The 15,670-nt window shown below is 38.2% G+C and overlaps 1 protein-coding gene across 1 annotated transcript; it reads right to left on the bottom strand.

Annotated features, from left to right (window-relative positions):
- Window positions 1–541: 541 nt before the first annotated feature.
- Window positions 542–12,674, bottom strand: LOC127432145 (TBC1 domain family member 24-like). Its single transcript, XM_051682988.1, is given in 8 exon segments — window positions 542–2,197; window positions 3,090–3,330; window positions 3,646–3,741; window positions 4,112–4,175; window positions 5,740–5,898; window positions 7,509–8,545; window positions 8,547–8,576; window positions 12,618–12,674. Coding segments are annotated over 8 exon segments (1,839 nt in total). The 3' UTR covers window positions 542–2,042.
- Between the last annotated feature and the right edge of the window lie 2,996 nt (window positions 12,675–15,670).

Below are 15,670 nucleotides of genomic sequence, written 5' to 3'. Positions count from 1 at the left end.
CGCTTGTTTTCTATTTTTGGCATCGCGTGGGTAACTCCATCCACTGTGAACTGGCACTGGTCCAAAAACGTACAAAAAATAAGGCTGGGCATAGAAATGCATCAATTCTTTGACTACAAACTCTTCAGACATGTTTAGTAAGTTCTGTTCTCTGTTTTGTGTGCAGTTGTGTTGTGTTCTGTTGTCACTATCGCTGTGGAGGACCTGTTTTTAGATAAACAAACAAGTTTTCACTTGAACGCCCCAATGTCACGAGGGTGCTGCGTGAACTGTTGCTCTCGTGTCCTATCATGAACGCACACAGGAGATCAACGGTCAGTGAACATTTTCACTAAATAATACATTATATTTCAGTTTGTTTCTCACCGGATCTTATCGTATGCTTTCATAACAATCATGAGTCTCATGGAATAATTTATTAGACTTCTGAATTATACTTTTGTGTTCTTTTGAAGCTTGAAGAGGTGGTCACCATAAACTGCCATTGTATGACATCACTGAGCACAACATTATTTCACAATTACTCCCTTTGTGTTCAGAAAAAAAGAAAGAAAGTCATATAAGGTTATAACAACACAGGGGTGAGTAAACAATGACTGAATTTTTATTTTCGGGTCAACTAATCCTTTAAGTTCATTCAATTTGAACACCAAGTTAAGTGAACTTAATTACACAAGTTTTGGAGAAGCAATTTCTCAATTAAATTGAGGGAACAAGTTTAAGCAATCAACTTATTAGGGTTTTCAGTGCAATTTAAAATCTAAATCATGTTAAGTAAGTGCAAAGAAACTTTTCATAAAATATAATACTTCCCACTGAAAAATAGTGCTGGATATGCCTTCGTACATACACTACAACTCAAGAACAGACAATTAAATAATTAACAAAACAAACACAGAATCTCCATTTAATATACCTTTTCATTGAAATTAAACCTGTTGATGATTAGCTAAATATTCACTTGCTGGTTTGAATGGTTCATTATGATTTGGACAGAGTAATATGGTAAATTACATTCTGTATTTTGAATGATATGAAATGTTACTCACTGTTGTTCAAGTTAAGATACTAAGTTTACTTGGTAGCCCATAAGAGTTTAAAGGAATATTTCACCCCTAAATGAAATTTCTGTATTTATTTGACTCACCTTCATGTCATTCCAAACCCATATGACTGACTTTCTTACGTGGAGCACAAAAGAGAAGACAAAGCTGTTTTCAATAAAACAATAAATCACGCAGTGACCAGGAGCTGCAAAGCTTTGAAAATGACACAGAACACTATAAAAGTAAATAGTCAATACGACAATGTTTGCGATGAGTTTTGTCCTTTTTGGAGCTTGACTGCTCCTGGTCACTATATAACTTTTTTACATTTCTTCTTTGGTGTTCAATGGGGGAAAATCATACAGGTTTGGAATGACATGAGGGTCAGTGAATGGTATAAGAATATTCATTACTGGGCAAACTATCCCTTTAAAAGATAACTGCCTTTAGAAATGCCCCAGAAGTACTTTTAATCTGTAGTCAATGAACCCAAAATTACTGCAGGTCTATGGAGATCTCACATTTTCAGGTCCACATGTGCAGAGATCCTGGAAAATTAGTTTTTTCCCAACTGGCACACAGGAACAGAGGGGATTTGGTTGTGATGGAGAGACTTTCGCTGTGCTGGTTCTCATTTCTTTAAGATACTGATAATGATTAAGCGTGATTTCAAAATGCTTAATTGATCAAACAGTTGGATCCTAAACTTAACTTCATTTACTTCCTCAGAGCATCTCAATTTCTTCAACTTGATCAAAAAACTTATCGACATACATCACGGTAAATGATACATACGTTTGGCATTTAGATATATAGACAATAAACATCCTCACCGGAGCTCAGGTCAGATTTTAGTGCATTGAAGGAGCATCAACGCTTTTACCATCAACATTAAGGGGTGTCTGACACAACACAAAACAATCTCACAGTCACCATACAATCACAGAATCCATCCAGATGTTCTCCGCTCTTGATCTACATATGTGACGAGCCGCTCTATGTTGCCATGGCATCTTTGAAGCCCCATACCTCCAGCAGCACCACCTGGAAGCTCTCGGCACACAGCGGCGGGTTGTCAAAGGTCAGACAGCGCTCGGTTCGCCCGTGATTCAGCTCAGAATCGATGTAGAGAGCGTTACCGTCACCTCCACCTTCACAAACAGCAAAAAATTATGTTTGAGAGAAACAGGTGATGGATTCACAAAAATGTTCCTAGGATAAATTATAAGAAGTTCGTTAGAATGCTCCCAAGTGCAATTCTTAAAAAATTCTAACTTTCTCAAGACGTCTTAATTTAAAATTTGAAAGTAGCTAGCACCTCGCAATCATTATAATGTTTCTATGGACTCTAAAGATCACGGTCACAGAGCGTTAATGCAGCGCATCCGTTTGAATGGACTAGCATGATTGGTCACCACATTAAGAAGCTTCAAAACAACATTTATTGCTTGAATTTCGTGATAACGTGCATGGTTTGAAAGCTGAAAACTGTCAAAAACGTGTTTTGGTTTAAAATCACATTTCTACATAAACATCCCATTGCAACTTCCGACTCAACACGATAGAACGCATCACATTGGAAACATCCCAGTAAATTCATTAAACATCTTAACATTTGGGATTTATTTATTTATTTATTTATTTTTCTCCCCAGTTTGGAAAGCCCAATTCCCACTACTTAGTAGGTCCTCGTGGTGGCGCGGTTACTCACCTCAATCCGGGTGGCGGAGGACAAGTCTCAGTTGCCTCCGCTTCTGAGACCGTCAATCCACGCATCTTATCACGTGACTTGTTGTGCATGACACCGCGGAGACTCACAGCATGTGGAGACTCATGCTACTCTCCGCAATCCACGCACAACTCACCACGTGCCCCATTGAGAGCGAGAACCACTAATCACGACCACGAGGAGGTTACCCCATGTGACTCTATCCTCCCTAGCAACCAGGCCAATTTGGTGAACTATCCCTTTAACTATTGATTACAAGAGAGAAAAGTGATCAAAATGTATTGACTTATGCGAGAAATTAGTATCATCCTCACCGATAATGATGGAGTCGACGTTTCCCGCCATAAACATGGAGGTGTTGCGTGAGTTCAGGTTGAAGTGTCGCGCAGACAGGAAAGGAGAAAGATAAGATGGGTCTACAGCTGGTTTCTCTAGGGACTGTGGTGTGCCGTTGCCGTCTGCACAGGCCTGTTCATCGCCCTTGGGCTGGGTTGCGTTTGCCAGCTCTGGGTGTTTGATTATGACCCATTCATAACGCTCCATCTCAGGCTTCAACTGAAACACACATTATACACGTTTCAACCATGTAACACACACACAGACAGGCGTTCATGCCTTAAAGTGGCTTGATGTGTCGCCAAATTGAGTTTTGGAGGGAAAAACAAACTGTTTTTTGATGGTACATTTTATTTACTTTGCAAACCTGACAGAATAACCTACATTCTCTGGTCAAATAGTCAAGAAAATAGTGCCACCTAGTGATTATAATGGTCATAACAGGTCGTAAAATGCCAATTGTATATTTATATATTTACACAGTCAATAAACAGATAAATAATTAAAGGAATGACTGCATGAAATGTGACATACTCTGAAGACGAAACACTCTCCAGTGCCAAAGAAGCTGAGCTTGTTCCCGCCTCTCTTACGCTCCTCCCAATCAGTGGACAGGAAGGCCCCGCACACCTTGAACGTGATTGGATGAGAGACATGTCAATCACAAATTAACTGAGCTCTCCTGAATCTCACCTTGAAAAAGTAATCTGCATCTTATTTCACATACTATCCGTACTAAGGTTAGGATAAGTGCACCCTAAATCAGTTTTCTTTTAATTTTACATACTTAAATTGTTCTCGGTCTAAAGCCATGTCCACACTAATCCGTTTTCATTTAAAAACACACTGATTTTGCTACGTTTACATACTCTCATACATACCTCCACCAAAAACAGAGCGTTTCAAAATGCTCACTATTATCACACACTTCGTAAAATGATGGCATTAGGAAAGCGAAAACGCGTTACTACTCAGCCCTTATTTCCTACAGGGATTTTACCTCTCCATCTGTAGTTCTGATGAGCATCAGTGTTGGTTCGTATCCCTCACAATGTGAATAAAACCTGAAGCAAACGTTACAAACAATACTTTGTAATAAAATGTATTACTATACTATGCAGCATATTGATGCTCAAAACATTAAGAGGCATACTGTTGAAAGTTAATTACAGGATTAGTTCACCCAAAAATGTAAATTCAGTCATTGTTTACTCACCCCTGTGTTGTTATAACCCTATATGACTTTCTTTCTTTTTTTCTGAACACAAAGGGAGAAATTATGAAATAATGTTGTGCTCAGTGATGTCATACAATGGCAGTTTATGGTGACCACCTCTTCAAGCTTCAAAAGAACACAAAAGTATAATTCAGAAGTCTAATAAATTATTCCATGAGACTCATGATTGTTATGAAAGCATACGATAAGATCTGGTGAGAAACAAACTGAAATATAATGTATTATTTAGTGAAAATGTTCACTGACCGTTGATCTTCTGTGCGCATTCATGTTAGGGCACGAGAGCAACAGTTCACGCAGCACCCTCGTGACATTGGGGCGTTCAAGCAAAGACTCGTTTTGTTTATCTAAAAACAGGTCCTCCACAGCGATAGTGACAACAGAACACAACACAGCTGCACACAAAACAGAGAACAGAACTTACTAAACATGTCTGAAGAGTTTGTAGATGAAGAATTGATGCATTTCTATGCCCAGCCTTTTTTTTTAAACGGAGTACTCGGAAATCAAACACAAACATAGAGGAGTCTACAGGACGCCACAGTCACACCATGTCCTAAACTGATGGCAAACAACACGAGATAAAATGTATATTTTCTATATTAATCAGAGTTTTTGTCCTAATCAACAGTGACGAGCGACGGTACATTCTATCGATCGCTTATTTTCTATTTTCTGCATCGCGTGGGTAACTCCGTCCACTGTGAACTGGCACCGGTCCAAAAACTTTCAATAAAATAAGGCTGGGCATAGAAATGCATCAATTCTTTGACTACAAACTCTTCAGACATGTTTAGTAAGTTCTGTTCTCTGTTTTGTGTGCAGATGTGTTGTGTTCTGTTGTCACTATCGCTGTGGAGGACCTGTTTTTAGATAAACATAACGAGTCTTCGCTTGAACGCCCCAATGTTGCGAGGGCGCTGCGTGAACTGTTGCTCTCGTGTCCTATCATGAACGCACAATACAATACATAATACATTATATTTCAGTTTGTTTCTCACCGGATCTTATCGTATGCTTTCATAACAATCATGAGTCTCATGGAATAATTTATTAGACTTCTGAATTATACTTTTGTGTTCTTTTGAAGCTTGAAGAGGTGGTCACCATAAACTGCCATTGTATGACATCACTGAGCACAACATTATTTCACAATTACTCCTTTGTGTTAAGAAAAAGAAAGAAAGTCATATGGGGTTATAACAACACAGGGGTGAGTAAACAATGACTGAATTTTCATTTTTGTATTAAAGAGCAATAACAATTAGGGATGGCAATTTTAAAATATTTATTAAAATATATATTAGATGTAAATAAGGGTATTAGATATTGTTCATTCATTCAGAGCAGCAGGTATTGTGTCATTTGTGTTTATCTGTGTGTGTTTGAACCTGTTCAGGCTGCAGCCGTGTGTTGATGTTGTAAAGAGCAGTTGTGGTTGACACAGAGCGAAGCGTTCAGGAATCCATGACCAGATATCTCTGATCTCTTTAGCACTGACGATCTCGGAGCTGAAATTATCCGCATTCACCGCTAACTGCACATTTTGTCTAAAGAGAGAAAACAAAATGAGAAAGAATGAGACTAGAATTTAATAACTGAATGTCACACTTATTACTAAAATCTGTATGCGATTGTTAGTACACCAAAAATAAATGGGTCTGACAAAGAAGTCTGGTCAAACAGAAATATGATGATAATGATGATGATGATGATGATGATGATGATGACGAGGAATACCTACCTTCTGATAGAGCTGAACACAGACAATGAGTGGAGAGCAGAGAAATAAGAGAAAACAATAAAAATGGAGGGAATGAAATATCAACATGGAATTTAGAGGAAAAGCTGCATGATAATAGAGCCAAACACAAAACTCAAGACAGTACACTGTATACTGCCTACCATTTTTTTTTTTTTAAGTACATGAAACGGTCTGCAACAATAAATAATTTGAACTGTAATATGATATATTGTTGTCAAAAATCATGTTGTTTCAACTTAAAAAAGTATGTTTAATAAGAACATAAAGTTAACATTCAATATAACTTGTTAAATGAGATTTTATAAATAAAAATTTCAATTTATATTAAATATATAGAGCTTCAATTACTTACATATGCATTTAATAGTACTGATGATAATCAGCATCTTTACTTGCTGAGCTACCGAGGCCCCACAATGCTCTTTATATTTAATATTTACCAAATTAAGCTTTTTATAGCCTATATATTATTATTATTCACAATATATGAAGTTTGAGACACGATGTATGTGCTGATGTATAGTCACATTTTTCTTTGCATGCCCTCGCTTCAATTTAAACGTAATTATCAGAGGAAAATGGAGGAATTAAAACAACTATCGGCGTAGATTTTTGCCGATAACGATAGTTAAAAAAAAGCCACTATCGGTACCGATTAATCGGTAAAACCGATATATCGGTCTACCTCTATTATTTACCTACATATATCTTTACTATAATTTTTTTTAGTTTTTTTTTTATGAAAAAACAGGGTGTGCAAAAGCTAACTCACTTATTTTTTGGAACCCAGTTGAATATTACAATACTAAATTATTATTGTTGGACCAAGTCAAGTTTATTATTATTTTGAGGATTAGATTTGTTTTAAACAATAGTAATATAACAAACGTTTACTGTAAAGGGCAAGCAGACCATTAATTAATTTAATTCAATCACAGCTTTTAATAATCACATACAGTATGACCATAACGCTGGTGTTATTTTTAATGAACTGTGCAGTCCAGAAGGATCGTAAAATCAGTCTAATGACGCTCTTTTTAGGAAACGTAGTGGTCAAATAAAAAGCGCATTCAAATCATCACAATGTTGCTTAATTTTATATAGCCAGCAAAATCGCTGCGATTATATTGTGATCATTCAACATATCGCTCAGCTCTAGTGCACAGCACACATACTGCAGAAATAGTAAGAGTAGTATGGTAGTATGCTATTCCAAACACAGCCATCATTAACAGATTTATTTGATTGATTTTAAATAAAAAAAATTCTATGTTAAACAAAATCATATTGTCTTAAATGAGGTTTCTGAAACATTAAAAATACCTCACTAAAACTTGATAGTTTCTGCTATATATATTTCAGTTAATTGATCACAGACTTATCATTTATCAATACCTCTTCTGTTTGACGGTGATGCCCTTCTGCTGAAGTGATTTCTCATTGGCCAGCTGTAGCAGTGTGATTTCCTTGCGGCTGAATAAGCGAATGGAGAAGGCTTTCTCTAGCAGTTTCTCCGGTGTCACACTTTTCCCAATGTTCTGCACAAATGCCTGGATATCACCTCTGACCCCTGCAGAGTCCTTTTTGGTTAGGGCTGATCCAGAGGCTGCGCTCTGTTTGCGGTAGAACTTCAGAATCGCCAGCGCGATGCGATAAAGAACTTTGTAGCCCTCCACCAAGAAGACGTCCAGCACGCGTGCAGCGTAGCTAAACGGCAGGTCACCGAGAACCCATCGCTGCCAATCAGAGTACACCTCCAGCACGTCTGTCGCCGTGGCAACCATCAGCTTATGTGCAGCGGGGCAGTATTTATTCGCAAGGTCGCCGAAGGTCATGCAGGTCGATTGATATGCGAGAAAAGTCTGATCCAACAAACGCCGACCTGGTTCGTTGCAGGCTAACATGCGACTGACGCTCTCAAAGCACTGCGCTTCGTCCGCGCTCCAATGCAGCAACAACGCAGTCATCGCAGGCAACGACGGGCAGTACGAGATGTCCGGGAACTGCCCTGCCACGCAGGAAATGATGGCGTGCACCGAGCCAATGGATTCCGCTTTGAGACAATACCGCGGAACCACCATCTCATCCACAAACTCAGGTAACGGATAGGCGGATGGGTTCCGCTTGCTGGTGGAATTCCCAACGATGTCCCGGTAGACCTCAGCATCCGGAGTGACGGTTCGGCACGGGAGCGCTTTGAGCAGATGCTGATAAACGGCAGCACGCTGGGCGTGATTTTTCGCCCACTGGCCTGAGCGGGCATGTTGTTTCAGCTCTTTTAACTCCTTATATTCAGTCTTACCAGGAGGCCTGTCGTGAGAAACATCGCCCATCTGAGACCAGTCCACAAACGCGCCACAATCCCCAGCCATGACCTCTGACCTCAAGCGCCAAACGCAAAGAGAGAGAGATAAATACAGAGAGATAGAAAAACAGAGAAACTAGCCGCCCATGCTGCACCAGCTGTTGAGAAAAGAAACAAGGGAGATTGACAATATTATGGTCTTATGTTTTCCGATTCAAACACTATACTCTTTTTCTATAAAAGGTTATAAAATATTTATTCAAATGGGCATTATAATGTTTTGATGCCTGAATTTAACTGCAGCATTTAAAACGCTAGATTGGTGCTTTATTGTGGTGATTGATTGATATGATTTATTTTCAATGTCTGATATCAGCATCGATCTACAAATGATATAATGATAGAAAAAAAAACTATTTAATGACAGCAAATTTAGTGGCACAAAGGAAGTAACTGAAACTTCTGTTAATTGTCCAAGTTTCATCGGACCGGGAGGGGCATGTCAGAAGTTTTTTGGGGGGGAAGCGGACACAAGAAAAATCCAGCCCCCCTTAGACACAGACATGATTTATTTTTTACCAACATACAGTATCTCTGCTAATTGACTATATTGTTTGTTTGTTTGTGATTTAATGCCATGCCAATTTCCATGCCAAACAAAACATTTTAATCAGTGCACCCCTGTACGGAATCTTTTGTAATTTTTGTACAATAAGGAGATAAAGTCACATTCAAACAATCTCCTCCACTTTGTATTAATAACTCTAGGGATGTCATACAATATTGATTATTGATCGGCACGTTATTTTGTCTATATATTTTGGATATTTCAAATGAGCCAACATTTAAATCAGAAGCCTAATTTGCATGCTTTCCAATTCACTCAGTTGGCCTCTGTTTAACAATCTGGCGTAATAGCGTTGGGATACCACAAGAGGGTGATATAACATTTACTGAAGTCGGTTGCGGTATCAGTGATGCAACCAGCAGAAGGCAGTCCAAAGTTACGAAGGTTTTTGTACTTCTTCAAGAATGAACAAAATGACACTGATGAGTTTGCAGGTTAGTGAAACTGCGTGAACTAAACGACTGGAAATGGCGACGTTTATTGTGCAATTTCTCTGTATGTATCTTTGAAGAGGTTTCATTCAAGCTGTCAAACTACAAAATGACATACTTGTAACTGAAAATACATTGTGTAGGCTATATGAAAGACACATACAGTATACACAATGTATCATTCAGCGATGGCTAGAGTAAATTAATCTTTTTCTACTGATAATGATTTGGGTCGAATTTAATGGAAAACTACGCGAGTTGTGCTCCGTGGCGCTGCAGAAATTTGACGCTGAGCATTGGTGGTGTGTGTGTACATTGGTAGAAAATAACTGTTTAGAATTTTAGAACACGCCATGTCGTCCTTCAGATGCACCCCCTTTAATTTACCCTGCTGCTCACACTTTACAAAAGTTGTTTTGAGAAATGTGTTTGAAAAGACAGACTGTTTTGCAACGAGCAGCCCAATTTAAATCTGAAACAAATCCAGATAATCATCTGGAAAATCTTCTGATTATCGATGCATGAAAAAGGCATCGATCCCAAGCCTAAATAACTCCACAAATTCACTTTCAGGCCTTCCGTGAGTCTGTTTGTGTGTATTTGTGTCTTTCTGAATCACTTCAATAGAATTTGGCAATTACACTTATTAGATTTCGACTGACAGGAAAACAGGAATCTCTTCACTGTTTATCCCTCCATCTTTCTCTCTCCTATCCCTGTTTTCCACTCTTCCCCGCTCTTTTTCATAGCATTTATGAGTGTTGTGCACTGGATTCATGTTTTTTAGGGACGCTATGAGGCAAGAACTCCCTTACAGCCATAACTCTCAATTTTAGTCAGGGAACTTTTGCAGAACAGTCTCATGGCATCAACAATATGAAACTATAGGGGAGCCTGGGTAGCTCAGCGAGTATTATTGCTGACTACCACCCCTGGAGTCGTGAGTTCGAATCCAGGGCGTGCTGAGTGACTCCAGCCAGGTCTCCCAAGCAACCAAATTGGCCCGGTTGCTAGGGAGGGTAGAATCAAATGGGGTAACCTCCTCGTGGTCGCGATTAGGGGTTCTCGCTCTCAATGGGGCACATGGTAAGTTGTGCGTGGATCGCGGAGGGTTGCATGAGCCTCCACATGTTGTGAGTCTCCGCGGTGTCATGCACAACGAGCCACGTGATAAGATGCGCGGATTGACGGTCTAAGAAGCGGAGGCAACTGAGACTTGTAACCGTACCACCACGAGGACCTACTAAATAGTGGGAATTGGGCATTTCAAACTGGGAGAAAAAGGGGATAAAAAAAAACAAACAAAAAAATCAATATGAAACTCTCAGGACAAAGCAAAAATACTAAACTGGATTTGCTGATGTAGGGTAATAGAATCAGCATGCCAGGGGTCAAGGGTCAGGGCCTATAATCCATTTACACCATCCCAGGTGAACCTATATCGGTGGGCAACTGTAGTATCTGAGAGGGAAATATAATTTACAACCTTTACCATTTACCACTGTAATTTTTCACTAGCTAGTACCAAGGTTTTAGAACGACTATGGCCATTCTTACATCCTACATAAAACGTTTTAGAGATATTTTGTAGATTGCATCAAAAGCTAATCTTTCAGGTTAAAATATACACATTAAATAAACGTCTAGGCAATGTGTGTGTGCTATTTAAAGAGGAATGTCTGAAGAACAAATAATGCTGAAACTAGAAATGTACCTTCATTTGTTCAACGACCATTTCAGAGTATTTTTGGCACAAAAATTGGTATGTTCTATGCAATTGTTTTGATAGAGGAAAACAAGATACAGTTCTAGTTTCAACATTATTTGTACTTCAGACATTGCTCTTTAAAAGACAAAAAGTATCAGCTGTATGCAAAGTGACCCACATCTGGTTTTTGACCACTGAAAATGTGTCAAATTTAACAATTTACTCATGGAGCCACATTGAGATCCCCATATCTCTGGGAATGAACCATATAGGGCCTTAAAAATGGAAACACCAAAAGAAAAGTTTGCTTTGAACCAGAATCTAAGAGGATAGTAAAATATCTTTAAAACTTCTTGAGTTACAGGCAAGCCAACTTTGGAAAAAGAACACGAAAAGTGCTTTTTCCCCATTGGCATATAATGCAACAAGGATTGCTGAAGTCAACTGGTTTTAGTAACAGACCTACCAATCTCTGTGTAACAATAAAATAATGATGCTGACACCTTTCTAAGGGTATTTTTTTATCTGTGGTTTTGCTCCAAAATCACAGGTGAAAATTGCCGTTTTGACCCCCCTCTACAAAATAGTGGATTACTCAGTAAATATTCATCCATGGAATTTAATATTTTGGCTTTCATCTTCATTTGTGTATTTCTTTCACTAGAAATTATTATTATTATTAATATTATTATTATATATATATATTTTTTTATTATTTATTATTTTTTACAAAATTTTGAGCAAGGGACCTCTGGTTGAGTTGACACGGAATGACTCAAATGTCCTACTCAAATTTATTTTATTGAGAGTGATGGCTGAAGTTATCAGTTTTAATGTAGTATTAATAGTTGTAGTAATTATGGTAAATTGGTTGCCATTGAAAATTGCTATAATGGTTATGATAAAGCGTCAGCAGTCTATCAGCCAATCAGCGAGCGAGAAACCCTTGCGCGCACTTCCTCGCGTTTAATGCAATGCAAACACGCTTTGCTGAACGTGCACAAAATAGTACATACATTTCACATGACAACTTTCAGTAACAGACCGATGCAAAAGCAACATGCAAAGACATGCACTTTCATTTTAATCAGTCAAATCAGATCTCCGTTTGACAGATGTCGTTATAGATACTCGCTGGTATGCAAATACAACAAATTCATGCAACTCTGTATTATTCGATTCTGTCGAGTTTCTTCTTGGCGCATGTAATAATAGCACGAGTTAAACGGTGAGGCTTCAGATTAAGCTAATGTGAGTAGCTCGTGCAGCTAATGTGTACGGCACTCAATGAATCGCATGCTAATGTCACGCCGTGTAAAAGTGTATACTGCAGCACGTTAACTAGCCTATAGGAATCGCGAATAGATGCATGAAATTCAGAAAAAGGATACACAGCGGTAACAGGAATAGTCATATGAATGAAACGTCTTACCTGATTTGCTGTCGACTGTCTGTCAGGCAGCGGGCATATTTGTGATTGTGCGCGCATGCGCAGTGAGTGCTACAGTCACAGTGTAGGCAGGGTGAAGATACTGACATGTTGGAAATAAATATGAATTATATATATATATATAGAGAGAGAGAGAAATAATAGATTATATTTTTGTTAACCTTTTGTGACAACATGCCCCAATGAAAATACCTATGAGGTAAGTTGTCACAGTGGAAACCTGAATTTAAATGGCCTATAATTGGCTTATAGCAAAATGTAAACAGTTAAACAATTATGAGAAAAAAAAAACAATTCATGAAAAAAAAAAAAAATCTTGTCTTAATATATCTATAGTATCTATCTGTATGTCTGTCTGTCTGTCTGTCTGTCTATCATCTGTCTGTCTATCTATCGTCTGTCTGTCTGTTGTTCTATCTATCTCTCTGTCTGTCTATCATCTGTCTGTCTGTCCATCTATCGTCTGTCTGTCTCTCTGTCTGTCTGTCTGTCTATCTATTGTCTGTCTGTCTGTTGTTCTATCTATCTGTCTATCATCTGTCTGTCTATCGTCTGTCTGTCATTCTATCTATCTATCTGTCTGTCTATTGTCTCTGTCTATCGTATCTCTGTCTGTCTGTCTATCTATCATCTGTCTGTCATTCTATCTATCTATCTATCATCTGTCTATCTGTCTGTGTCTGTTGTTCTATTTATCTATGTATCTATCTGTCTGTATGTCTGTCTATCGTCTGTCTATCTATCTGTATGTATGTATGTCTGTCTGTCTGTCTATCTGTCTGTCGTTCTATCTATCTATCTATCGTCTGTCTAACTGTCTGTGTGTCTGTCGTTCTGTCTATCTATGTATCTATCTGTCTGTATGTCTGTCTATCGTCTACCTATCTATCTATCTATCTGTATGTCTGTCTGTCTATCGTCTGTCTGTCTGTCTGTCTGTCTATCTGTCTGTCGTTCTATCTATCTATCGTCTGTCTATCTGTCTGTGTGTCTGTTGTTCTGTCTATCTATGTATCTATCTGTCTGTATGTCTGTCTGTCTATCGTCTGTCTATCTATCTGTATGTCTGTCTGTCTGTCTATCTATCTGTCATTCTATCTATGTATCTGTCTGTCTGTCTATAATCTGTCTGTATGTCTGTCTGTCTATCGTCTGTCTATCTATCTGTATGTCTCTCTGTCTGTCTATCTATCTGTCATTCTATCTATCTATCTATCTATGTATCTGTCTGTCTGTCTGTCTATCGTCTGTCGTTCTGTCTGTCTGTCTATAATCTGTCTGTCTGTCTGTATGTCTGTCTGTCTATCGTCTGTCTATCTGTCTGTCTGTCTGTCTGTCATCTGTCTGTTTGTCATTCTATCTATCTATCTATCTATCTATCTGTCTGTCTGTTGTCTCTCTGTCTGTCTATCTATCTATCATCTGTCTGTCATTCTATCTATCTATCTAGCTATTGCTGTTTTGTATCACCTGATCTGTTTACAGTTTTATGGCCAACTGACTGTCCAGAGGGTCAAGACAACGCCCGGCCTTGTGCACAACATCTGCCCGACACATGACAGTGATTAAGATAACTCAATCAAGGCCGCAGAGCAGCTCTTGTGTTCTCCTTCAAAATAACCCAAACTTTAAAAACAAAAATTTCTCAAAAATAACAATGACTAGAATAGGTGGTGCACTGCTCAGTTTTAAAAAATATACAACAAAACTCATATCATCTAAGAGCTAATCTAATAAATGTTATTCTGATTAACTAAAACAAATATTAAAACTGGTTTAAAGTCAACTAGAAATCAAAATCTCTATTTACTTTCTTACAGTAATAGACATTCCAGGTCTACTGTGAACAATTTATGCATGTTATCCGAAAGGGGAAAACATTTAATAAATTGCTCCGCCTCTGAAATGACTCGGAAATATTTGACTGACCTCACCAAGACATCATTTATGTTTTTGTCAAGTGAAAATACTGCTGTTGTGCTGCAGAAGACACTACCAAAGCTGCAAAGCTGCTGTTATGCAGTAAATCCACTAGGGGGCAGGTGTCAATGATTGTGTAGCACCTGCTATAAAGATCAAGCCATAAGATAAAGAGAACATTTTGTGTGAAACCATTGACTGGACATTTGTCAGGTGACAATGGCAACTGCAATGATCGTTTAGGTCTCTAGGAGCAGATTTGAGCCTGACACAGATATAAGCTAATAAACAGCTGTGAGCAAATATGCTAAGTGAGTCTAAAACAGACGTCAGGTGCAGTTGCACATTTAGGGGAGAGTGGAGTAAGCTGAGTCAGTTTTTACAAATGTTGTCTCCTATACAAGGAAAAATTAGACAGAGGTAAAATGAATAGAGCAACCTTTATTTCAAGGTGTCTGCTATCACTTGATATTATAAAAAAGTGGCCTTTAAAAAAAAAAAAATTTGATCCATTGTGTCAACTTGCCCCAGGTTAGGGGTAAGTTGCTCCTGGTCGTTAGGTAAAATGAGCCATCTGGGGGTAAACTGACCAATTAAATTTATCCAGTGATACACTGAAAAAAAATTCCACACATTATTTCTTTAATCTATCATTTCTAAAATTATAACTGCAAACATTATAATCAGAACAATTTGTTATTAGAACATATTTGTTTCAGTGAAACCCAGTGCCTCAACTTTTCTGTTCAGTTTATTTTGCCCCATAGTGACAATTTTGGAAACTAGCTTAGTACTTCAGGGCTAATATTGTGCTAATCCAGTTATGGGTATTTATACACTGGATAAAATATACACCATTATGCATGAAATGTTATTTGTACCTGAATAAAATTGCTGTGGCACAACAATCAGTAAACCTCAAATATATATATATATTATACTTTTCCCATGTGCTTCTCCTCTTCACAGCCAGATAGAAATGATGAATACTTCCTGCTTACAAGGTCACATGACAAAAACATGTACAATATGTTGCCTAGATACACAGGGTGGGCCAACTTACCCACAGGCTCATCTTACCCCACTCTTACTTATAACTAACACATTGAACATAT

The sequence above is a fragment of the Myxocyprinus asiaticus genome, chromosome 41 (genome assembly GCF_019703515.2).
Source record: "Myxocyprinus asiaticus isolate MX2 ecotype Aquarium Trade chromosome 41, UBuf_Myxa_2, whole genome shotgun sequence".
Classification (NCBI taxonomy): domain Eukaryota; kingdom Metazoa; phylum Chordata; class Actinopteri; order Cypriniformes; family Catostomidae; genus Myxocyprinus; species Myxocyprinus asiaticus.
This window is presented reverse-complemented; position numbering and strand designations above follow the sequence as displayed.